At 37.5% G+C, this 27,637-nt stretch overlaps 1 protein-coding gene across 1 annotated transcript in view; it reads left to right on the forward strand.

Moving 5' to 3' along the window:
* The window catches only part of LOC134531366 (transcription factor 23-like), a 105,365-nt gene extending 90,467 nt beyond the window's left edge, over nucleotides 1-14,898 (forward strand). Inside the window, exons 3-4 of the mRNA XM_063367067.1 lie at nucleotides 9,462-9,775; nucleotides 13,145-14,898. Of these exons, the coding sequence (XP_063223137.1) occupies nucleotides 9,462-9,740 (279 nt within the window). The 3' untranslated portion in view covers nucleotides 9,741-9,775; nucleotides 13,145-14,898. The remainder of the gene's footprint in view (nucleotides 1-9,461; nucleotides 9,776-13,144) is intronic.
* The last annotated feature ends 12,739 nt before the right edge of the window (nucleotides 14,899-27,637 follow it).

Below are 27,637 nucleotides of genomic sequence, written 5' to 3' on the forward strand. Positions count from 1 at the left end.
GAATTATTAAAAGTTTCATTTACTAAAAAAAAAATACATAAACCAATAAAAATATTACAAATATGTTTAAACGATCCCAGGATATATACTTAACGTCCATAAATTATGTTTATCTAATTAACTGCATCTGACGACGTAATTTAAAGAAAGTTCAGAAAAGGGTCAAAAGAAACAGAAGCACCGGTGGTCGGGGGTTCGTTTCCCGGAGATCACGCGGGTACATTATGCCAGGGCGCCTGTGTGTTGTTGTGGAAGGGAGATGAAAATGCCAATTCGGCGTCCGGCTCTCGGACCCTGTCTGGAACAGTCCGAATCAAAACTGATTAGAACTTGTACACAGACAGTATACGGGGCAGAAAATGCCCGGAAAAGTTAAGGGGAAGTTGGGGAAAGTCGCGGATTGTCACTCAACAGACAGGGGAGTTGGCTTCTATTTACAGATGCGTCGCCAGCCAGGAACTGGATCCCGCGATTACGCGGCTGGGCGCGGTTGATTTCTTCATTTCAAAAAAATTAAAAGAAAAATAACTATTACAATTTGTACTACGCAGACGGACTAAACTACTTGAAAAAGATTATGGGGATAGCATCCCTTATTTATGCGACTACATAGTCGGTTGCGGCTGGACGGAAGTCTTGCAGTGTCTCGTCGATCCGCCGATTTTCGCAAAACGGTCCGTCTGCAGTCGCGACGCGAAGTGTCCCGCGGAGAACCGCGTCTCGTAATTAAAAGTAAGTCTTCTATCAAAAGTGGATGGGGTGACTGGGAGTCCGGACCGAAAGGTCCCGAAGTTCCCCGAGTGAGCATCGTAAAAAAACTCTGACTGATGTCTCGAAGTTGGTAGCACTGGCCGACCTTAGCGCTACCTGTTGAGAAGTGTCTGAAATAAAAAAGAATCGACTCGCCCAATGTGTCTGCTTTACTAAGGGAATTAAGGGCACAGTCTAGTGCTACACTCTGGTGGCCTACAGGGTAAGTTGGCTAGGCGGTTTGCGAGTTTGCCGCTAGGTATCGTGTGCGGTCCATCTTGGCACACACATTTTTTATGCAAGGTGTCCTTGGAGACGGTCGCTGTCTGCTGGGGTTTCTGACCTGTCATTGGCCTTAGTTGAATTTTTAGAACCTTGAGAGGAGGGGGGTGAACAATAGTTCAACGATGCTGAGAACAAGCGTCCATGACGTGCTTTTCGAGGAGAGAACCTAATACGTATTCGTGACAGTAAAGGCTATGGTCAGCTCGTCTCTGAGAAATGGTAACAACTCGTCCAGAGCTGTTGTATGCAGTTTTAGTCATGAAGTGAAGTAACGTTACAGGACTTGGACGTGCCTGGAAGCGAGGGAAATTTTAAGCGAGCTGTCAACAAAGTATTAGATCTGCAAAATATCAGATACGTCTTTGGGAAAGGTGCTTCAGACTACTGGCACAAAGTTTAACTTAGGGGAGTACACCAGCCTAACAAAGTGTAAATCACCCAAAGAAAAAAATTATAAAGAAAAATAAAATTTCCAAAAATAATTAAAATTATAATAAAATTAGAAAAAAAGTGTCGAAATTCCTCATTTCCGGCACATACTCCCCCACTGAAAGGCGGAGCCAGGGTAAGCAACCAACACTGAACATAAAATGATTGAAATCTGGCATACTTACCCTGTACCAGAATCGACTTAGATAAACTACTTACAAAAAACTTACTATAAACGCAATATTAATTCAATGACCGTTGACTGTAATTCCTTATAGGTCCAAAACAATGTTTATAATTAAATGAGACCATTTAAAAACTCAGTTTTAATTATTTTAAAATACATCCTTAAAATCATTTAATAAAGAAAAAAATTAATTCAAAGCTTAATTTTATTGTACCTGTATGCTTACATATATTTATGTAATTGCTATATTAATGAAATGAAATTCATCCCGTTGATCTTAGATATTGGATATCGTGTAGGAACACAAAATGGGCGCTGTGAGGGAGGCCGAAAAGCACTGAGGCCGAAACAAGGGATAAGCGTCCTTAAGCGCTCAGTGACGAATGGGGATTGTAACCCCTGTAAATGGGTATGGTAGCCCTGTATATGAGCGTGATAGCTCGTAACTTACAAACTAAATGGAAATGAAAACCCCTGTACAATAGTCTTTCCATAAGAAGCCGAAGGCATTGGGACTCAGCCCTGCACAGTGAGGCGATGGAGAAGACGGTAGAATTTGCTGCTTGCCCGAAGGCGAAACAGAATCTCAGTCCCAGTTACCTACATTTATTAACTCACATAGGCTGCATGCTCAGACTGAAGATTGATCAGACCAACAGACTGGAGCACAAACACCTAAGAGGGAATTCCACCCCTGAGCTAGTTCGGGTTCGAAACCCGAAAGATCAACGAAAAATGGATGATTGATGGATAATGTAAATAAATTTTTGAACTTTAAAGGTTTTCATGTGCACTCAAATTTAATTAATAATAAAATATGTATATAAAACTGTAACACCTGATACTGTTATAGTCCTTAAAAAATATATAACTAACTTATAATTAATTTTAATTTTCGCCGTTGGATCTTCCATGGCGGGCATGAAAGTTCACACTGCCTGAGAGGGGGTTTGAACATAGGTCGTCCAAAGGGTGAGTGCTGGGGATCTAACCCAGTGACACTCGGTGGTCATAGGATGTTTCACCTAGAGGACCGGGTCGTGGCTCGTTGGCGCAGAGGGTCCTTACTTTAGTGCTGCTCGGTGGCTAGCTTTACCTTGCTGGACTTTTAGGAAACACACAAAAATAAAACCTTGATGCCACCTTGGAAGTCACAATTGCAAAACAATGCAAAATCATATCATCATAATGATGCAAAATAAACTACTAACTTTGGAGAGAGTGCAATAAAAAAAATGTTAACTTAAAAATTTTAGTAAACATAGATGTACGAGCTGCAGTGCTCAGTTTTCTGTACGTAGCTGTACATCACCTGACAATAAAAAAATACTTAATGTTAAAAAAAATTAGGAAATAAATGGTTTACTATAAAAATCGTAATTACAAAATTTATCACTCACTTACTTTGATAGTTTAAACTTTATCTCTTAGTTGTTCACCTATACATCGACGTAAATAAATAGTACTCTATCTTAACAAAAAAAAAGTCATCGCAGTGCTAGCGTAAAAAGAAACGTGTGGGGAAAATTCAACCGACACACTGTCAAATATAATCTAATAAACCTTTTGTTAAAGGTAGTGACTACACCTCTCGTTGGGTGATCACGAAAATCATTTAAATAAAAGCTAGGTACATCGATGTGTATGGTAACACAATGAAATGGTATGTCGAAGTATATTCACGTTGCTTGTGAACGATGCAATTGGATTAGAGTAGTTGTGTATATTACTTAATGAATGGACCCTTTTTGTAATTTATTTTATGTATTATTAAAAAAAATTAATCGTTGATTTAAAGATACTTATAAATCGTAAACAATGGTGGTTTCTTAACATTAGCTAAAACAAAAAAATTATATTATCATTTATTTGTATAGTTAATATTGTTATAAGATACATATATAAAATTATTATGTTATATTTTAAGTTCCCCTAGATTAAGAAAATACTTCTCTGCTAGATTTAGAGCAGTATAGATTATTTATAGTGCCTGTCTTGGTGACATGAAAATAATATTATTAGGACATATAAAGCAAGGGTGGTTTGTTTACAAAATACTTGGCACGTGGCTGAAAAACACAGGAGAGAAGAGGGGGTTCCACGCGGTTGGCGGCCCTGTCATGAGGTGACGAGATAACATGGCAGCGCGCGCAAGCGCAGAGAGACAAAAATACAAACAAACACGACAGTCCGAAAGGGCATTAAAGTAATTTATTTTTTGGGGGGCCTCATTAGTAAACAAAATACTGGTCGAACAAACAAGGTGCTCTGTTTATTATTATTACGACCGGCAGACATATAAGTTGGTACGTCTGTCTGTGTCCCGCAGAGGTAAGCGACCTCTGGGACTTGCTGGAGGAGGGGGGAGGTTGTCCGCACGAGCGCAGAGGCACATAGGTATGATAAGATTGCCACTGTCAACTGACGCGGCGGCCCTCGGCCGTTTGTCGAGGTGAAAGGGGGGAGGGGTGTCTGTGACCTTGTGTATGTCACGTCTGAGGACGCACCGCAGGAGGGACAGCTGTGAAATGCTGGCGACATCTTGCGTGAAAGTTACATAAATATTGCTTGTAAGGAATTAAAATTAGAGTTACTTATATTCGCGCTAAAAAAATATATAACAAAATTCCCGCTCAAATATTTATATTAAAAAAAATAATTATCTAAAAATTTACTTTAATTTATGTTATTTTTCCTGGGATTGTTTAGAGATGAAATCACACAAATAAACTATCAACCACGCTCTGCTACCATTTTTGTAGTAAGGTTCAAACCATGCTAACTGCTATTATTTTTGTAGCAGCAAACCACGGTCTGATTACCATCTTTGCCTTGCTGGGTGGATCTTTAGGTTTCGCCAGTTTATTAGAAATGAACAAAAAAACAAGGTGTGATTCCGTCTGAAATATAATTACTCCATACTGAGGAAACTTATAACAGATACAATAAAATATTAACGTACAATATTAATTACATTCTTAAAAGCTCTCAGGTATATTCAAAAAAAATAATTGGCCGGCCTTACATGGAATTATCAAAAGTTTCATTTTCTAAAAAAAATACGTAAACCAATAAAAATATTACAAATATGTTTAAACGATCCCAGGATATATACTTAACGTCCAGAAATTATGTTTATCTAATTAACTGCATCTGACGATGTAATTTAAAGAAAGTTCAGAAAAGGGTCAAAAGAAACAGAAGCACCAGAGGTCGGGGGTTCGTTTCCCAGAGATCACGCGGGTACATTATGCCAGGGCGCTTGTGTCCTGTTGTGGCAGGGAGATGAAAATTCTAATTCGGCGTCCGGCTCTCGGACCCTGTCTGGAACAGTCCGAATCAAAACTGATTAGAACTTGTACACAGACAGTATACGGGGCAGAAAATGCCCGGAAAAGTTAAGGGGAAGTTGGGGAAAGTCGCGGATCGTCACTCACCAGACAGGGGAGTTGGCTTCTATTTACAGATGCGTCGCCAGCCAGGATCTGGATCCCGCGATCACGCGGCTGGGCGCGGTTGATTTCGTCATTTCAAAAAAAATTAAAAGAAAAATAACTATTACATTTTGTACTACGCAGACGGACTAAACTACTTGAAAAAGATTATGGGGATAGCATCCCTTATTTATGCGTCTACATTGTCGGTTGCGGCTGGACGGAAGTCTTGCAGTGTCTCGTCGATCCGCCGATTTTCGCAAAACGGTCCGTCTGCAGTCGCGAGAACCGCGTCTCGTAATTAAAAGTAAGTCTTCTATCAAAAGTGGAGGGGGTGACTGGGAGTCCGGACCGAAAGGTCCCGAAGTTACCCAAGTGGGCATCGTAAAAAAACTCTTACTGATGTCTCGAAGTTGGTAGCACTGGCCGACCTTAGCGCTACCTGTTGAGAAGTGTCTGAAATAAAAAAGAATCGACTCGCCCGATGCGTCAGCTTCACCAAGGGAATTAAGGGCGCAGTCTAGTGCTACACTCTGGCGGCCTACAGGGTAAGTTGGCTGGGCGGTTCGCGAGTTTGCCGCTAGGTATCGTGTGCGGTCCATCTTGGCACACACATTTTTTATGCAAGGCGTCCTTGGAGACGGTCGCTGTCTGCTGGGGTTTCTGACCTGTCATTGGCCTTAGGCGAATTCTTAGAACCTTGAGAGGAGGGGGGTGAACAAAAGTGCAACGATGCTGAGAACAAGCGTCCATGACGTGCTTTTCGAGGAGAGAACCTAATACGTATTCGTGACAGTAAATGCTATGGTCAGCTCGTCTCTGAGAAATGGTAACAACTCGTCCAGAGCTGTTGTATGCAGTTTTAGTCATGAAGTGAAGTAACGTTACAGGACTGGGACGTGCCTGGAAGCGAGGGAAATTTTAAGCGAGCTGCCAACAAAGTATTAGATCTGCAAAATATCAGATACTTCTCTGGGAAAGGTGCTTCAGACTACTGGCACAAAGTTTAACTTAGGGGAGTACACCAGCCTAACAAAGTGTAAATCACCCAAAACAAAAAAATTATAAAGAAAAATAAAATTTCCAAAAATAATTTAAAATTATATTAAAATTAGAAAAAAAAAAGTGTCGAAATTCCTAATTTCCGGCACATCATTAATTTTCGACTATTTGTTTATTTATCTTCATTAAAATAATTAATTATGATGAAGTATTACGTTTAAGAATTAATATTTTTTAAACATATATTTTTAACGAAAGATTTAATTTTCGATAGATTTTTTTTACTTCTCATAATTAGCGGTAAAAGTTATCTTCAAAATTATGTCTCAGTTATTAATTTTAATGAAGTATTAAGGAAGATAAGGTGTACTGAAAAAAACCACCTTTGAGCAGTAATACTTATATGAAGATACTGCGCATGTGCGCGCCTCGAGGAAAGGAACGGTCGGAGTCGATGTCAGGACCACACGTCGTGTGGTCGCTCGGGGGGGGGGGGGGGGAAGGGGGTAACTAGCAAGCCGTTTAGACACTGCCACGCCATCGCAATCAAAAGAGAGAGCTTTGACAGCGGTGACAAACTTCTTTCTTGCGGCGTCCATGCTCATAGATATGTGGCACGTAATATAAAACTGATTGACTCCTAAATAATTTAATAGCTATATGCGAATAAAATTTTACATCGCTAGATTTTTGCCCTTGTGTATTTAAATGAAATATCAGAAATACCGTTGGATTTCGCATGTGAAGAGCTCGTATATTTAATATTATAAATATTATACATACCGATTAAATAATGTGTAGTTCCTCAAATTTGAAAGTATTGGGAGACCTCGCTAAATATTTATGTTCAAATACAAACATTAATTTCGCTTGTTATGCTATCATGCATGGGCGCAAATCTGTAGGATTTCCAGGGGGGGCCCGTGAATTCTGTGGTTTAAGAATTTTGCGCTAGAGGTCAACCGAAACAAGTCTTCTCTGGATGATAAGCTCGTATGTTATACACTTTATTTTTACGTAAGTGATATTAACAATAAAGCAGAGCAACATATGTTTTAGTAATTATTAATTAATGACTATAAGAAATGATCTCTCAAACATGTTTGAATAATTTGCTAACCTAAATACATAAAATATCCATGAAAAAATCTATTAAAATAATATACGTGAATATAACGCTGTCCGTCCGTCTGTCTGTCCGTCTGCCACCAGGCTGTATCTCATGAACCGTGATAGTTAGACACAAATACTAAAAACATAGTAAAATAAATATTTAAGGAGGCTCCCATGCAACCAACGTGATTTTTTTGTTCGTTTTTGCTTGATATTGAAAACGGCAACAGGTAGACGCTTGAAATATTCACAGAATATTTAGTTATATATTCACTTTAAAATAAATGATTAGATTAAAATAAAACAAATTTTTAAGGGGGCTCCCATACAACAAACGTGAAAACAGAATAAAATTTCACAAATGATGTATTTCTGTTGCCGCTATAACAAGAAATTCTAAAACAGAATAAAATAAATATTTAAGAGGGGCTCCCAATCCCATACAACAGACATGATTTTTTTTTTGCCGTTTTTATAGATAATGGTACGGAACCCTTCGTGCGCGAGTTCGACTCGCACTTTGTCGGGTTTTTTTATGCCACATCACATAATTACTGCGATTCAAATGCTGTTCGTGAAATTCTTTGTTCACAGTTTTTGATGCGCCCTAAAAACCCAAAGCTCCAAAGCTAATAAACGGATCAACATCAAATGAACGATCGAATCATATTAAAACCCTTAAAGACTCTTTTATTTAGTAAAGGAATCAACCAGGTAAAAAAGAAAAAAAACTTAATGACACAAATGAATAATCTCGTAGATAGAACTATGAAATATATCCTACAGCTAATTGAACCACATACATTTCTCGGCTTATTTTTAGTATAATCAGTATTTTGGCAGTGAATATTATTTAGTTAAAATATACCGCTTGATTAGTTATTAAAGAGACGCGTTTGCTTCCTTATTAACTTAAATACGGATGTGTAACGTTTAAATACTTCTTTCTCAATCTTACTTTTGTTTACTCGTGCAGTGTTGCAGTTATCAAATAACAAATGTTATAAAGTGATTATCGGCCATGAATTGTGAAAATTATCGTTTGATAATAAAAGGGGAGTGATTTTAAATTCCATATTGACGAGGAAAAAAATTATTCCCTGTATATTCACATGTAACGTACAGAGCAGCTAGCCTTACAGAATGGAGATGAGCTAAAAAAAATTCCAGTAATGGTATATAAGTTTCAGTTCGTAAATAAACTAAATTCTGCTATAATTACTGTTAAAGTATTAAGTTGTTTATTTACTGGAAAAATAACCTTACATAATCACTTAAATAAAATATATTACCTAAATAATAGTCACTACTTATAAAACAATCAAGCTTACCAGGTGAGAATCAGATTCTGTTTTCCGTTTCTTCCGCGTCACGAAATTATCCATGTTGATGTTTGCCAAGAAAGCAGAAGAATGGCGCACACGAGAGCAAAACCACTTTAAAAACAGACTACCTGAAACCTATAATACTGTCGTTTCAGAGGACAAGGTAGTGTGGGTATCAATGGGGAGGAAATGCTAACGGAACCCTACCCTAGCTTCGTCCTTTGGAATGAACTGTTTCTAGGAAATAAGGGTTTCAAAGTTCTCACTGGAAAACTCCATACCATGGCTTTCGCAGAAGGGGTAGGGGAAAATAACTACGGAACTCAAAGGTAGGAATATAAAGCATGTCAAAGTGTCTGTCGTCGTTGTAAATAATAATCTGATATATATGCTGTGTACACCATTAACTTTAAAATCACGAAGTGGGCCCCCCAAGGAGGGGCCCATTAATTCCAGGGGGGCCCGGGCCCCCCTGGCCCCCCCGGGATCTACGCCCATGCTATCATGTGTGTTTTAATGTAAAAGTTGCTTATTTTAAGACGCTGGATAATCAAAAATGGTTTCGGAATTTTCAGACACCGCTTTAAAATAAGGTAATTTGTATGAAATGTACTATAGGTATTTTTGAAAATATGTACTTTTTTTAAATTAAAAGTGGTTATTGTGAAACAAATATGTTAACCTGACATTCGTAGTTTAACATTATTAATGAACATACATGACCCTTGGCATCAAATAAAACCTTATGAAAGTCTTTAATTGTTCGCATGAAAGTGCAAATTACACATAATTTTATTGAAATATATATAATATGTACCTAATCTAGAGCCTGAGCCCAAGGAATTCTGTGACAGTGTGGGTTGTTGAAGTGGTGATTGTTGGTAGCCGGGCTCAGGGAAGGAAATGAGGAGTGAGGTTCGAGCTGCGTGTGCGCAGACGTGGCCCTTCAGCTTCCCGCAGCCGCCCCCGGCGCCGCCCCCGGGGCCCCGCGCCGCCGCCGGCTGGAGCCCGCGAGCGGCTCGCGACTCCAGCTCCCGCTCCTCGTCCGCCTGCTCGTCCACGTCGGGCCCTGACGGCGAGCTGGACGACGAGCCGGCTCCACCGGCGGCGCCCGCCTCGCACCACCAGCTCCACCAGCTCCACCAGCTCCACCAGCTCCACCCGTACCACCAGCTCCCCGACCAGCTGGCCATGTCCGGGCTGCACATGGTCTAGCCGCCCGGCTGTCTGCTCGCGGTGTCCTGCGAGAGGTAGACGGCACACGTGTGGACTTTATGTTAGTTTGGGTGGTGTGTACAAAACTGGCAATCACAAACCACAACACCAGTCATAACCCCTTGTTCACATGAATGTTTGAATAATTTTTATAAAATCTTTTTTTTTTTAATTCAATCCCAAATAAAAATTCCCGTATCCACTACTATCAATACAGGCCTTAAAACTAGCTTCTCTTTATATATTGTATTCACTGGAAAAAACAACTCCGTAGTTGCATGGGTAGTTTAGGCAAAAAATAGTAGCCTATATTGCGAAAAATAAATGAAAAGATTAGTGCTTTAATGAAACTTTGATTAAAACTTAGTTTTGCTGATAGAATTAAAGATCCGAGGTTTCCCCAAAAGTAACAACGTTGGAATTTGGTTTTTTGTAGGGAAGAAGGGATACATTGAAAAATAAATCTATTTTTGATGATTTAGGTCATGTGGGATGTAGATTTATATTTTATTCCTCAAGCGTAATTGACCGGAACTACTTTTTTGGTGTTAGAACATTTTGTAAACGAGATTTGATAGATATCACTTCAATAAATGAATGAATTTAGATAAAAAATATGTACAAAAACATGAAAACCCATATAGTGAGTGGAAAGAGGTTACTTACTTGCACTATGGAAAGACATGTTACATTTACTTTAAGAAATGAACCGTTTGCCTCAAGAAATGACTAATTCAGAGTATTGATGGTACTTATTAGGCTACTTCACTATCCAACATAAAAACAAGTTCAACGAGACATGACCTGACATGGTCATCGAGCTAATGGCGAACCGTGGATTCAAAGTGATTGGTGGTATAGTGAAAAGAGGATTTACGGATGAATTTGTAAAGTTTTTATGTTTTGAGGAAACTAGCATTGGCACTCATAACAGACACAATGGAAAATTTTTTTGGCATTGTGTTTATCAACTTTGTACAGTATATATGTGCTCGTCAAACTATAATAAGGAAAGATAACAAACATGTATAAAAATTCAGGAAATTCTGGGCTGAAAAATACTTCTTTTAACAAATCAAGTGCTGTGGTATCCCTGGGGACTGGCTTAACAGGTAATGACTTGAGCAACTGCCATGTGTCAAAGGAGGTTGGTTGAAACATACTGGATCATTAAATAGGAAAATGCATGAAATTTAAAATAGAGAAGTGATAATGTTCCAATGCTTGCAACAGCAGCTTCCTCTGTCAAGATCAATGGCAAATGGGTAGCTATTGAGCCGATGGTCCTGTAACAAGCGATGCTTGTGGTGACAAAAGTATCTGATAACTTGTCTGCATGTTTCAAAAATGATTTTTCTCCGTATTCTGTGGCACTTTTCACAGATTCAGGGATAAGGGCAACTGTAAAAGCAACATTGTATAAAGAGTTCTGCACTGTGATAGCACAAGAGTTAACGAAAACAGACAGCTTCGTAATCGATGGTGGTTCCTCCTTCATGTAGTTAGTTATAAAATATCAGGATGTATGTTTTTAATGCTTATATAAACTACTTGCAGAATAACTTTAAAACTGAGAGGAAAGTAGAAGTATTTGATGGGTATAATTATCCAATCAGCATAAAAGAAAGTTAACAAAAGCTGAAACAAATTTGTCTCTCCTTAATTCCACATTTTTGAATCAAGTAGAGCTGATTGAAATAAAAATATTTTCTATGGAACAGTGAAACAGTGAGAGCAAGAAACAATTTATTGAGATGTTGTCTGGTGTGCTTAGAATAAAGGACATTAAAGTAAAACAGAGTGTGGGTTACGCCAACGTTGTCATTGTTCAGATATAAATAAATAATTCTGAGAAGTTCCTCCCTACCATCATTACTGAACACATGGATATCCTGGTGTTAATGATTGCTCATGCTTACAAGACAAGTTTGGCTCCTGACGAAGCCACCAATCGGACGAGTGGAGAGAAAGGTATTCGCATCCCTCATTTTAACATAAAATATTACATAATCTTGGTTCATTGATTCAGTGGATGTGATTCTAACTAGTGCATTTTATGTCACAGGAAAGAAACAACTGGAAGCTAGTAGAAACCAACATTTCCATGATGGAATGTGTAACCATTTTTAACTCTAATGAGTCAATGCAGATGATATTCAAAATTATGTTAACATTTATTTATGTTCTTGTACGGAGCGACCCACAACAACAACTGGCGTAATAATCTGTGCTAAAACTTATTTCAGAAATTCCTTACAACATCTGCTAATGGAGGTCAGCATTCATTTAGAACGTATTACCAACTGAAGGTTTGGAGGGGCAACAAAGGTCTTGTACCTAAATAATTGTACCAGTAAAAACCACCCTACATGCTGCTCCTGAGTCCATTCTCAAACCTGTTTCATGTGCTTGTAAGGGGAACTGGTCTACTCAGCAGCGCACATGTGTGAAAATAGGTGTCAAATGTTCTGCGATTTGCAATGTTTGTAAGGGTACAACGTGTGATAACAGCAGCCAATCGGAGCTTCCCACTAATGGCGAAACTGTCCAAACACTCCACTTTGGTGAACTTGAGAGCTGGTCAGAAAGTGAGACTGATAATGGATACAATACAATGTGTGATTATTATTGGTTTTATGGCATTTTTATTTGTTTTAATGTATAACTTAACTAAAGTGAGTAGTGTATATTCACTGCGTTTCTGTCAAAATACCTGTCAAACCTCTTCTAGAGGTAGTTCTACTATCTTGGAAAAATTTCCATTCAATTCAGCGTGTATAAAAACAGAGAAAACAACAAACCCAAATTACCTATCTCATCAAACATTGATTTTCGTCACATTTATCAAAAAAAATACCTAAAAAAACCACGATCTATCATTGCTACTCTTAGGGGATCGTCAGATATTTAATTCCACTGGCGAAACATAGTTATAAGCAAATCTTCATTAACACGCTATTTTTTTTAATTTAGTGTTATTATTTTGTCATTTGACGAATTAATAAATGCAATCGATTAGAAAAATTTTGTGGCCAATGACAATCAGGGGCGTAGCCAGGGGGGGGGGGGGGTTAGGGTTTCAAACGCCCCCCTCCTTAGCACCAAATCTTTAATTAATTTCTTATTCATCACTCAAACAAATTTCATATTAAAATTAATAAAAATTTTACCATTACAATATTTAAATTTAAGAACCGAAAACTGCTAAAATAGCACTATTTTACACCTTAAAATCCAAATTTTCGTGGGGGAGGACCCCCGAACCACCCGCTTTAATACGGGGAGACCATGCTTCTTAACACCCCCCATACACAATTCCTGGCTACGCCGCTGATGACAATAAATTGTTTAATACAAAAAATAAATTAGTTGTAATCTATATTGGTTAAACTGTTTTCCCCTAGAAGAGTGCGTCAGAGTGACTCCCAGCGTCGGGGAACACGAGAACAAACGGAATCGAGAGCTGGCCTTCACAACTCGAGTCCTCGGGTCAGGCTGGCGCCTGGTTGGGCGCACGACGTCTACTCTCTGAAGATGGAACTGAACATACACTGCGTATCAGTGAAATATGACCAAAAAAACACAGCTCTATTAAGATTTTTTAAACAGTTTTTCAGGGAAATCCCACTGATTCGCGGTGATTTTTCACAGTAACATGTTTGGAGTGTAACAACGTGGGCATCGTGTGAGTTTTTGCTGAAGATAGCTGTGTTTCGAGAGAGTGTAAACACCACAAGCTGCTGGTTGGGGAGAACTCTTGTAGCACAGGGGTTATCGAGCTACTAGCTGCTGGCCCGACTGCCCTCGGACAGCGCTGGTGTGTTCGACTCGCGAGTGTCTGGCTGCTCTCGGGCACACAGTCCCAACACAAGCTGATCCCTGTTCGTGGCGGTGTTTAATTACACTTAGCTCTTTTCAGCTGTTCAACTTGGTTCCTTCTTTTCCACGTCCCTGTTGTTTCAAGGCCACTCCTGATGATTTTTCACTGAAAAGGAATTTATAATATCATGTTAGGATTGGGGCCATTTTCATAATTAAAATGTATGGTAAGGTTAATTACATCATAGCAACACAATATAGGTCTAGTTTAAGTTTCTCTGCCTATAAAATACAAACAATTTATACTTCATGCCTACATTTAAATAATTAGAAGAAAGCAAAATCTTGTATGCTTTTACGTTGCTAGACAATCAACATAGGCCTAAAGAATTTGTTTTAAACAAAACTATACTGTTTTAACGCAAATTATCACTATAGCATGAGTTTTACTCGGAACAAAAAATAATCGAAGTTTTTATAAGACTTCAAGGCGGATCAGAACAGCCTAATTTTTTATAAAATTTTATACCATAAAATGTTTGTCTAATCAAGTACAGTGGCAAACAGGGAGTTTTCACAAGTTTGGTTATTGAAATTTTATGCGTAAGCTCTTTGAAACCAAATATAGTTGTGTTCCTCTATACCACTCGTAAAAAGAGTTGGAATATTTCAGACAGCAACAGTTTTCTTTAAATTTTTTTATCAATGATAAAAATCACTCAAATACAATCGAAAATTTTGGAATAGAGTTGCTTTATAACAGCATTTGGTAACCCAACATCCTACCTAAAACGATTCTTTGATAAGTTATTAACATTAAATGGACTATCTATCCTAAACAAATGTATGGAAAATTTACCACTAAAAATTGCACCTATCTTAAATGTGTTAAGGAAAATGTAAAATGCACAGGAAATTAGCCATATGGTAATGTCCCACACGATTTTCTATGTTTAATTCTTCAATATATGTTTGATAACTTTACCAAAACGTACTTACTGTGTAGACCAAACTCGTGGAAACTTAAAAATACGTGAATTAAATTTATTTTTATTATTTATTTTTATTTTTTCGAACACGTAATGTTGACTGGTTTTGTTAAAAGCGTTTTCATTTTTTTGTGTGTTTAACTTTTTTGTTTAAAATAAATCCTTTCATCAGAATGCTGTATTTTCAATCAATGTATTACATTAAAGTATGCTATACTCATGCGAAATTTGTGGGTATTATCGAATTTGTTATAATTGTAACATTGTGTATAATCAGCCTAGTGCAATGATAATTTATGTATTGTGTACTGAGTAAAATGAGTACCAATAAATCTTGATTTTACTAGTAATTGTAATCCTAAAATGTCACTCCTTTTTTCCAAGTTTTATTTTTCACATCCTTCAGCATACATATCTGAACACGTCTATGGGCAGTCATAAAGAACACACATAACTCCCGAGTGGCACAAGTCGTACGAGTATCACTCAGGCCTAGCGAAGCCTAATTCAGAACGTAAATTAATAATAATGCTGTTAAAAAAATATTTTTCTTGAGACACCAAAATCGTTATTCAATTTAGCAATAAATCAATGTAATTAATATAAAGAATCATGCGAGTTTAATAGTGTTACTTTTTTCAAATAGAAAATTAGAAATTGAAAAAGTCCACTCTGAATTTGACTTAGTGAAATTTTAGCAACTGAAAGTTCTGCTAACTGGTGGTAACTTGACTTGTAAATAAGTGGAATCCACTATAAACCTTAGATAACAGGGTGGAACTCATCGGAAATGCAATGAAATATATCGTTAAAATTGTATTATCTAGTTACAGAACCATACTGTAGGAATCCACTATTTCAAATGGAGTATTTTCAACAAATTCTATGTTTTTCACTGATTCTTAGCAGTTTTATTTAATTCGAATCTAGAGTTTAATAATATATTTTAACCTAGATTTATGTACTATTAAAAATCATAACGTTTTTCTCAAATTTAAATAAATAGTGTCCCAAAATTCACGCAAAAATGATTGGGAACTGTAGCTGCAAACCCTTCATTATTTTTAGAATATTGCTCAACAATTAAAACTCGTTGTTCTTTCGTGTAGTGCTCCATTATTACTGACCCTGAACTGTCAGCTGTCACGCTTTTTGTTGGCAACACTTTACCGCACAAATGGCGACAATTCAAATCTTGCGTGAATTTTATGACATCCTTTAGATACATTTTTTTTCTTTTTTTTTTAAATAAATGTTGGGTTTTCTTCTATGCATCCCATGGAATTTTTAGTCAGTTTTCATTGGCAAACAAGTAATTCAATGTCTGGATAAACGTGTGGGTTCTGGGCACTTACAGTGCACACGAGAACTCCCACATGAACCATGAGCTTCAAGCCCTGGTGTAGCGGAGCCCGTGTCTCACGTGAGGCAAACATGGCGGAGCGGCCAATAGCCGGGGTTTTATCTTGGTCTTCCCGCTCTCTCCGCCTCATTTCCGACACCATACGTCCTGCTGCGCCCAGCCAAGACGAGCACCAATGTCTACAAAATATGTTGTTAACATATAGATAGAATTTACATGTTACTGTCGTAGTCAAATAATTATTTGACATTGACTACGTAACTTATTTCTTGTACGTGGTTAGCCTATTGACGAAATCATTTTTGCAATCAATAAAAAAATACAATTTTTTTTAAATCCCGTGCTTCTTTTTTACGAAATAAATTATCGTGAACTATACTTACAAAGCTGGTTTTTTTCCAGTGCACATAATAGTAATAGCTGTTATAGTTATTCCAGCATAATGGGAGAAGGCGTGTAATGTCCTACTGTGGCCCGTTGCAGCCCGTAGCCACGAGAAGTGGCACAACGGAGGAAAAAGGAAAGGCGTAAATGGGATACGGGAGTAGCTGGTCGTCAGCAACGTCCGCCATGTTTCCGCGCCGGGGAACGACGGCTGTGGACCTCGGACCTGTCGCTGGTGACGTCAGCCCGTCTTGTCGTGCGTGTTGTTTGCCTGATGCCCCGACGTCAACACAACAGTTTTATTTCATTGCTAATAAAACATATGCCTCTCAAGCCATCAGGATAATTGCTGTTTATTTCACACAACATTCTTCCCACTGCAATTCAGCGGAAAATCTTTAATTTTCCGAAGCAAATGAATGTCTTATTTGTCAAAACATACTTTGCATAAAATCACCCGACAGCGCAACATAAGTATTATAAACCTTAAAAAATAACTTAATCTCACACAGACCCTACTCTTGGTGTTCACTTTGGTAATTAAAGCACCTGCCGTGATCAGTGAGAACTTAAAATCACTCCACTTATATTTACGTTATACGTCTGAAACGCATCTGTCGATAGTTAGCTTTTGTTTTTTTTTTGTTTTCTTGTTTTCAAAAAAAATAAATGATGGGCATATAATTTACCTTTATCTTGATTTACTTGGATAAATGATTTATTACCTACTATAAAAATCAACGTGCCCCCGTTTCATTCACTGCTTTTGTGGTCGAATATCGAAAAAATGATAAGTATACTTGTTAAATAATTACTTACTTTAGTTATGCTAAGATTCTTACACCCAGCTTGGTTTGCTATAAATATGTGAATTTATTATGATGAACAAAACTTATTCCCTTGTTCCACCTTTAAAAGATGAAATTCGGAAAACTTAATAAAAAATTTTTTGACTTATACGTATGTTTAATGTCCATTCTTAATTCCTAATCCATAAATATAGTAGATTCGAAATACGGATTTTTTTTTCTGTTAAAAAAACAACCTCTTTACACCCCTGAGGGGTGGAATCTAATAGTTTATTATTTTTACCATTAATTTGCATCTCAGTTAATTAGTTTTGGAGATACTAATTTTTAAATAAATGAAGACTTACCCCTTTTTCACCCTCATTTAAAAACGAATTTTAATAAACGCAAAAAATAAGCAATATGTAAGTCTAGATGCAATATATTTTTAGTTTCTAACTTATTATTCTAACTGAATTTGCCGTGCTACTTTTTTAGTTTTAAAAAACACACCAATCCCTTTTACCCAACTTGGAGTTTGAAATTTGCAAACTGGTAAACTTATGTTTGATAAATTTCGTATGTTATTTATTGGTACACAAAATAATTTATTTAGCTTAATTTATTTCAGAGATATAATTATTAATCTTAAAACAATAATTAGACTACCCGTTTTCACCCCTTAGGGTTTGCATTTCGCAAAGTAGTAAAATTGTGGTCGGTAGATTTCATATGCTTATTATAGTTCCCTTGTACTTTTGTAATGCTTCGTTAGCTTGAGATATGTAACTAATCATCTTCAAACCATATTTAATACATTTTCATCCATTAGGGGTTGAATTTCAAAAAATGGTAAAATTTTGTTTATTACTTTTCTTATATTTATTTGGTAACAAAAATAATTTATTATGCTTAATATTATTCTGAGATATAATTATTGATCTTAAAATATTACTTACGGCTTTTTTACCCCTTAGGGTAATAATTTTGAGAAATATATAAATATATAATGGTCGTTTACGTATGGTTATTATTTGTATCCAATATTATTTATTACGCTTCATTAATTTCAGAGATATAATTATTAATCTTAAAAATATACTTACAGTAGTGTGTAAATGGGGCTAATGGAACTGGTGCCGGTGCCAGCAGTTACTCAGTCAATGACTGTGCCTTGAGGCAGCTGAGAAATGCTATCATGCAATACGAACTTCCTTCTCCTTGATGTCTATCAAAGCCCTCCTTCTCTTGCGATCGTGAGTGAGCATAGCACATCCCACATAAAAAAATAAATAATATTTACCTCAACAGAATATGTGACGACATATGTTGGCACGAATCGAGTTTACTTGCAACAAGTTCTTTTACATGAGACATTTAACCCTCCCTCTGTCACTAATCTCTACTGGAACACAGTACACTTCATCAATTTTTATCTGGAAGCATAAGAAAAGTAGGTTTCTTTTTATAGCTGTATTTTAACATGATAACTGAGGTGAAAATTGCACAGTTGTAATGAAAATACATAAAACCATTAAACTAACTTAACCTACAACAATGTTCAAAACACAACGCAAACTTTTAGCTACATTTTCATCAAAAAAATATTTACTTTAGTACTACATTAAGTGCATACATTTACACACAAAGCTATTTATAAGGGATACTTACTGTGATAGATATAATCTGTTATTGCACAGGTTCCAAACAAAGTGAATACAGGGCCATAACCAAATACGTACAAACACAATAACGAAGTGGGTTTGTTCCAAAATGTGATGCACCTATCGAGCATGCACTCTATCAAATAACAAAATTGAGTGAATATGAGGTGAAAGTATAATATGTGTAAATCTTTAAAATCAATGATTAATAACAAATACTACAAAAATATATTCACCTATTATTATTGAGGATAAATGAATTACAACATTGCAATTTTTTACATTTTAATTGCTCATAATTTTAAGTACATGGTTATAATAACTTGTAAATATGAGGTATTGCTCATAATGATATTATAGACGCAACTACCACCATCATATGGCATACTGGATGGGTTTTTGGACTGAGCGAGTTTTCAGGACGACAGTGCAAAGGACTGAGCAAGTTATGAGAAATACTTGCATCACAGGGAGCGGGCTACTTTCGATGACGATTAATATTTTAAAAGATGGAGACATATTTTAACTGAGTTGAACTGCAATTACCTCAGTTTCACCAAAAATGGACTTAGCGAGTTTTGATATCTTAAAAGCTTATTTAAATCTTGTCATCCTCTTAGAGGTGGAAATGTGTAATTATACACTTTTAAAGTTAGCCAAAGGTTTTTCTTATAAATAAACTTTAATTATAATTCTTCAAGTAGAATTATATTGATGCTCGAATAAACAAACAAACTAACAGACAAAAATTTCAAAACTATAATTTTGTGTTCTCAATAATGTAAATAGTCATTTACAATAGTGTTTTCATCATTTCATCCAATGTACCGACGTTTTGCCTCGAAAAGTTTTATTACTAGGATAAATTAGGATAGTCGAGTTTTTAAAGGTCATTTTGATTTCATAGTTTTGAGTTATTTGAGTTATTGAGTAGTTGAGCGGAAGTTTCTTTTTGTTACCACGAATGAAAAATAAATACCTACTTGGCCTCCGGAGAGGCGCGGGGTCGAGGGTCAGAAGGCTCGCCTTCACCATGGCGAGACCCGGATATTCCGCCAGTGGGAAACGTGGGGGACGTTGCCGTGGCCTGTGAGTTTTCTCGATGCGCTCCCGCTTCCCCCACCATTTCATTCCATCGCTGCTCCATCAGCCCCATTCCATCGCTGCTCCATCAGCCCCATTCCATCGCTGCTCCATCAGCCCCATTCCATCCATGCAGACCCTGCCTCGGGCGGGAAACTACATGCCGATATTCTTCTGTTTTTCACTTGACTTTCAAAAGTGTAAACCGTGACATATAAGTATAAGGAAGTTTTATGCCATCACACTCAAGTAACCACAATCGACGAATATTAAACTACGTTCTCGTCTAAATTGCGTTGGCCAGGACATCCATGGCGAAGATGCACCAAACGATGGCACTCTATTGTCCGACTCCCTCCGAGAGCCGAGGTTGTGTGTGAACCAGCGCTAACTGGCTGTGTAAACACTGCAGCGGGGTCTGTGATAAACACCGCGGCGAGGTCTGTGATAAACACCGAGGCGTGGGAACGCGTGTGACGTGACATGGCTTTTGTTCTGCAACCCTCATAACGCCGCAACAACAACTGCCGCGGGGCGCAGGCGCGGCCGGGGATTACAACCAAAATAACAAACACTCGCACGTTTCCCTTCCGAGAACTGCGTGACTCTCCCAAGGGTTGCCACCCTGCCGAACAAAAGAAAAGTGTACGGATATTTCTCTTTCCCAAAATGTCCCTCAAATACTGATGCGGGATGACGTGAGACGCTTTCTGCGCCTCTTCCGAAGGAAAACATCATCGACAGCGCTGACATGTCCTTTCATCAACCGAGACACTTGTTTTTTTAGGCTTTTAGGTCTCTAACTTTGTGGCTCGTACATATCACGCGAAATAGATTTCATTAGGAAGTCCAGTGACTTGGTATTAATTATAGCCATCTGTTTCCTTGCATGTGCACATTGGAGTCGCCTTGTCCATTTTCGTCTCGATGCACATTTCATACAGCTCTGCGTTTCCGGGTGTCTTCAAGAGCAGGTAGAACGATATATACGTCACTGGATCAACATGACACAAAAAAAAAAAAGCGAGGCAAAACGTAATCTCTGCTGAGCTAAATAAGGAGTCTTTGTTGATATATATTTTTTCATTAGATTATAGTAATTCACTGTTTTTTCTTCATTTAATACACTCAATTCGGTGTTAAAAAAATTAAAACATAAAAAATGATAAATATTAGTCGGTACCTACCAATTACCGTTTCCAACACTTCATTTATTTTTTTCTAAGCGGAAATACTACATTTAAATTCTTAATATTTCGCAGTATTAGTTTAACTTCGTAAAGTTAATTTTTTAAAATAAATTTCTTGAATTGAAAAGCAATATGTATTAATTGTCGTTATTCATAATGTTTTTTTTATTATTGCTAACAAAACGAACATCGCATGTATCCTCACGTTAAAGTGATCATTTATCCCTTGCCATTATAATTATCAACAGAATATAAACAAGTAATATGGTGGTAATGGCATGTGTGGTTTATAATGGTTTATTTTCATGTGTTGAGTTTTAATTGAAACTTGCATATATGCAGTTGGTAACATCGCACGTTACACTCGATATTAATGTAAACATGTTCGTAGTCAGTGGATCATATTTGAGTAAATTAAAAACTGAACTGTATTGTAACTGTTGGCAGATGATTAATTTAAAGTTTAACTTTTTGTTTTGGTTGGTAAGCTATTAAACGGAGTACTATGAATCGATTAAAAAAATGTCGGAAGACTATATTAACAGCAATGCAGTGTTTCATAGCATTAAAAGCAAACATTTGTTTAGTTTTGATGAAGACAGTGTTTGGAGTGTAGCATGGCGGATAATGATGGAAGTGGCGGTGGAAAGGAGTAGTTAGTATCCCCGGACACGCAGCTGTGTGTGCTGCGCGATCATAAAGAGGCGCAGGGCCATCCAGGCGGCTGCGGTGTAGACGCGCGCAGACGGCGGAGTAAACACCGCGTGCTGGGACGAGCGCAACACCGCGCGTCTAGAGGCAGGTCGGGTCTTTACGGCTTGTCTCGCCCGGGGCTCGGCCTGTGGGGGACTACAGCTCTGCTTTAACCATCACTGAACGTTAATGTCCGTTTTATAGCTTCTATACCCTCTCATAGTCGCCGCCATAAACATCAAGTTGAACCTTAGCCAAATGTACTCACAACTCGGTCTTACACGACATATTGATTTTATTTCATTTTCTGTCATTAATTTTATCCAAGAGATGTTTCCAAAGTTTTGACTCTATACCATTCATTTCTTTTTTGTTCTGTCACAAATATTTTCAACAGAGCGCAAGTCTTCATAATTATCATCACTTGCGCGACTTTTTACACACATGATGTTACACCGAGTGAAGATCTGATTACAAATATATTTGAAGCGGAAGAACAAATGCAAGGTAAGCAACGAGTTAAAACTTAAGAAATATCTCTTAAATAAAAGTAATGACGTAAAAAATTTATTTGCGCATGAGTCCGAGCCTTGAGGGATAATACGAGGGTTGTCTGAAAAGATTCCGACCTCAAGATGAAGATGGCAGCACTCGTCAACAAAAATTGGGAATGGGTTTGCGCATGATTTTGAATATACTCTCTGAAATTTAAGCAGTTTTGGACGCGCAGTTGTTTTTTAACAATCGTTTGCGTGAGTCTCTGCAAAACAGTTGTTTATGAAGTTGATGGCTTCCTCATTTGACAAAAATCTCTGTCCTCCGAGCGCAATTTTTTGCCTAGGTAACAAAAAGAGTCAATTGGGTTTAGATCTGGTGAGTAAAAAACAGTTCATACCGTAATTCTTAGATTTTTGCCATGGCAACTGCTGGCGCATTGTCTTGGTGAAACAAATTTATTTGTTGCTGCAAATGTGACATGTTTATGCAATTTCTGCCTTCATATTGTCTAGTATTGATGCGTAGTATGCTGCTGCCAGGGTTTTCCTTTTTCAAGATGATTGACTAAGATGTTTCCATGACTTTCCTAGAAAATCATCGTTGACGTGAAAAAGACCAGTTCTTTACCAGACGTCGGTGCCTTAACACCTGACAGAGTAAAGTTTATTCACAGTATAAGAAAAGTGCCGAATAAATATGGAAATTAAAATTCTCATCGTGGAAGACCCGGTAATATTTGATGATAGAATTACGAAAACGGATCTGTGCGAATACCAGCCTTTCCTGCTCGGACCGTATTCACTATCAACTGAAGTACACATTCTTGTACAGCACCAAACTATCTGTACTTTACCTTTGCAGTCATTTCTACATCTGGAAACTTGTCCTAGTTTACTTCAAAGTCAATGTATCAATTGGATAGTAAAGTCCATCTTCGCTACAGGAAAACCAAGATACATCGTCGTTCGTTGGGCTTCAGACTGAAATACAGCTTAATGCAGGAGTAAGCCACTCTGTGTTCGATAACTGTAAAATTCATAATAAAAATATTTTTAAACAGCAAAACCTACCAGTATGTTGACATGAACATGGACTTCGAAAATGGAAGATTTGTTCTTACATATCAAATGTATGCCAAGTTTCAGCAAGTGTACTATGGCCATGTACAGTCGCCGATACTGTGTACCGGCAGTTTCAAATACAAGGCTCTATTAATGTTGTTTGACATTTACAAAGAGGACGATCGAATAAATTTAAAAATCAACTACTGTATGATTGAGATATGATCTAGATATTCACCAAAATACTTATGCTTTTTATTTATTTAATTCACAATCTACTTGTATCGTACAATTGTCAAGACAAGCTTATTAAAATTATCTCATAAATACTGACATGTTTGCGAGATTAATTTAGTTACAAACAAACATTGCTAGCATCAAAATGTACTGCAATCTGCAAGGTTTCCAGAGCCAATCAGATTCATGCTCAAGGAAACTGCTGTCACTCACCTACGACGGCAGGACTCGAGCACTTACCTACCGACCTCCGTATCCCATATACTTGGAAACTACTGGACGAAAAAAGCAAGAGGACCAAAGAATGGCTATGCAAATATTACCATGGCCTGGTGTAGGACGAAGGTAAAATTAAGTACCGCAAAGAAAAAAAAAACACTTTACTATTTGTTACTGCAGAATCTGCGTGGCATCGTTTACATCGTCGGACTGAAACAGAAGAAATGGAAGAGCAAGTTTTGTGATGAAGCAGCAGAAATTAACGACCTGTAAAACAAATATGTCTGACTGTCCTTTGCAAGCTTAGTATAATGTATGCGACCAGCATCTGATCTGTGACATATTTGAATGAGTATATGTCTGTACAAACTTGCAACTAATGCGGAATTGGTACACACAGTGTGCAAGTAAACTTGTCTGAGCCTCATATATAAAAGGTGTGCAACGATTCGTTCCTTTAGTTGTATGATCTAGACCGAACTGCAAGAAAATGTTTACGATCCATCCTGCCAACATACAACTACTGTCTCATCACGTCTTCAGCAGTGTCGAGTACAGTTACTAAGAGGCCGGATATCTATGCACATATACGTAAACCTACGATGGAGTCGCTCAGCACTGGCAGTTTTTGGATGTTCCTATGACCTACAAGCCGACTCAGCAGCTGCTAGATTGCTGCGAATCTGAAAACTGTGCAGTCTATCACAAGAAACCACACACGATCCTTCCAGCTAGCATCAAAGATGTAGTCGCTTTGTCTGCACATGCAACATCAAACTTGGACTTGTTGCAACCTGTTACGACCAGCGATGCATCTATGCAGGCGCCCAAACGACATAATATTTCGTCGTTCCACTGACAGTGATCATGTTTCAACAAGCACCAAGTCAAAGCCCAGTAGGGGCCATTGCCGCAGATAGCGTCGTCCATTTTTCACCGAAGGAGTCTCGCCGAGAGTATTGCCGAAGATGACCAGTCGGATACCTGTGTTCCTGTGCTCGAGACCAGCGAACCAGTTGGAACCAGAGTCGTTGAGGCAGAAGGTAGAGCCGATGAGACAGGCCATGTGGCTCTAAAGACTTTGCTTACGAAAATGCTTAATTACCTAACCTAAATGTAATTGTGTATTTTTTAAATACATTTGTGAAATGTTAACTCTATATTTTTATTTATTTATACAGTTTTAAGTTCTTACAATTTGTTTAAATTAATACAAGAAATTTACCAGTCGCTGCGAGTATATAAGTGACGTCCAAAAGATGGGACCTTCAGTCGTTCTCTTGCAGTGGTGCAGTACTTATCGGCTCTCTTCAGTAAGTTTCCTTGGATTTAGTTGGTGTTCAAATGTCGACCTTGTCGGAAGGCCTACCATGGACGGTGCAGACTCTGATGGCAGCGATGTAGAGTAACTGTCAGGAGAGTCTGTCTCCACTCTTCCACAAACAAAGACAAACTGAGAGACACACCCAAGGCAAACTAGTTATATGTTCATACACAACAGTCATGTGACACTTTGTAACCAATCAAATAGTTGGTGGCCGCAGAGATTCTAAAGTTATCAGTGTCGCAAACTGCAGAGGTCCAGGCGGCTGCTGCAACTAATGTCTTATCACTGCAAGAGACTTATGTACCACAAATTGCAGAGGAAACATCAAAGACTTCTGCGGTTAAAGGTTTTCCAGTGTTGTAAGCAACTTCGGATGCTTCAATGAAAGACAGACTTCAATTGACTTGTCCGACGCATTTAAAACATATACTGAGAATTGTCATTCACGATGACTTCAAATGCTCGCAGGAATGAAAGAAGCATATTCCTGAATAATGCAAATATAATACTGTATTAGTTCATTAAATGTAGTAAACTTATCTTACAAATTGATAGCCTAAATCAAAATTATGAAATCTGCACTGGGTCAGTTAGTGCAAGCAAGAACCTGTTTGTAAATTCTGTTACAAAACCAGTTTGCTAGATGCCACGAAGACTGAAACTGTCCAATGAACAAGTCGATTAGTTCGTAAAAATACAAAAAGGTTTGTGGTGTATTGTAGCGAGGTCGAGAATATGTGACAGTTCATTCCAAATACTGTAAATATACAAACTGAAATTTGATTTGGTACAAAGTGTCACATGACTGTTGTGTATGAACATACATCTAGTTTGCCTTGGATGTGTCTCTCAGTTTGTCTTTGTGTAAGAGTGGAGACAGACTCTCCTGACAATTACTCAACATTGTTAATTCTTTTTCGGACTTGAAAGCTGAAATACCAAGACCTTGATGGTAGCAATTTGCGTTTTTCTGCCCAGTCTGACCAATCATATACAACAGCAATGTCAACTCCATAATCAACAGAGATCCTGACTACAAAAAATTCAACAGCGACGCCAACAGCTGTAAAGATTCTGGAGGCAACGTCGCTGACTGTATCTTCGTCGCCGACAGCACTAGAGGAGTTTTTGATGTGTGCAATGACTTTAGCAACAGTGAAATCTATATCAAAGTAAGCAACAACTGCTGATGTTCCATCGCCTAACTGTGCCTACTGTGACAGCATCAAAATCTTTAAATTCCGATTATGTAATACACAATTGTAATAATAACTCTAAACATGTTAAATATCAATGCAACATGTGATGTAGCCAGTTTATATGCTGTGGAAGATTTAAAAGGCACATCAGGAAATATAACTGACTGTTCATCTTATGTAGCAAGACATTTGTATACATGTTCAGTGCAGGGCATCATGAAATATATCACTGTCCTTTTAACGAAACCGATAACTCTATGTTTTGTGAAAAATATGGTAATCGAATATCACGTGGAGCTGTAAATTCGAGAAATGGTAATAATTTGCTGGTTTGTGTGTGTGTATAAATTACCTAATATTTTGTTATTTTTGTAAATGTGTTCTTTTTTTATCTCAAACATGTCACTTTCATGGTAAAATAGGTAATATTAAAAATAATATTTTTACCTGGAATTATAGTTTTGAATTGATCAATTATCTAAACAGGTAATAAAATAGATCAATTTTTTTTTATAAATTTTAAATTTTTTCCTTAATTTATAGGTTAATAATTACAAATTTTCGTACTGGAGGCCAAGATGGCCGACAAGATGGTGATACCATGGTATTAAATACTACTGCACTTTAGCAGGTAAACATTAAACCAATATGGTGGCATCACACTCTGGCAGATGATGTGTGTACTATGTGACACAAGCGCTCCTGGTACCAAGTATTGAAAACAAGAATGCAGCAATGCCCTCTAGCAGATGATGTGTGCAATAGTGTTACTAGTGCTTCACATAGCTGATATTGTAAACAAAGAGGGTCAAGCAGCCTGCAACAGGTGGTGCTATTATTCCTTCAAATAAAAATAATAACGTCCGAAAATGTTTTATTTTATGGCCTCAAAGGCCGTGTGGTCAAAGGCGTATGTTTTACAACCCAGAGGTCCCGCTCCAGACTAGCATAGTTCGTATCACCTCGCTTCAAATATAAAAAAATAATTTTAATGGACCAATAAACAACATATAAACATTGTTAGGTAAAGGAACATTGACATTACAAGCATGTGACAGAGCGATGCTGGCGCACTCTAAAAACAAGCAGCACAAACAAAGAGGTGGTTTTTAAGACATGCGACCTTCAGCAGAACAAAAAAAGAATATGATGGTGGCTGTGACCTCATCCAAGATGGTGACCTCCAGCAGACGAAAACATAATGGTGACTTGATGTAAGTTTTTGGACATACGCCATAGCTAAAGACTTTTTCTGTTGAAGAAAAAATAAAAAATAATAATAAAAATAAATAAATATAAATACCCAAAAAAGACAAAAAAACACACAAAATTAAGCAAAAAATTGCTGTTGTCAACAAGGATATGAACACCACAAAATATTCC

Source organism: Bacillus rossius, chromosome 3 (genome assembly GCF_032445375.1).
Source record: "Bacillus rossius redtenbacheri isolate Brsri chromosome 3, Brsri_v3, whole genome shotgun sequence".
Lineage (NCBI taxonomy): Eukaryota > Metazoa > Arthropoda > Insecta > Phasmatodea > Bacillidae > Bacillus > Bacillus rossius.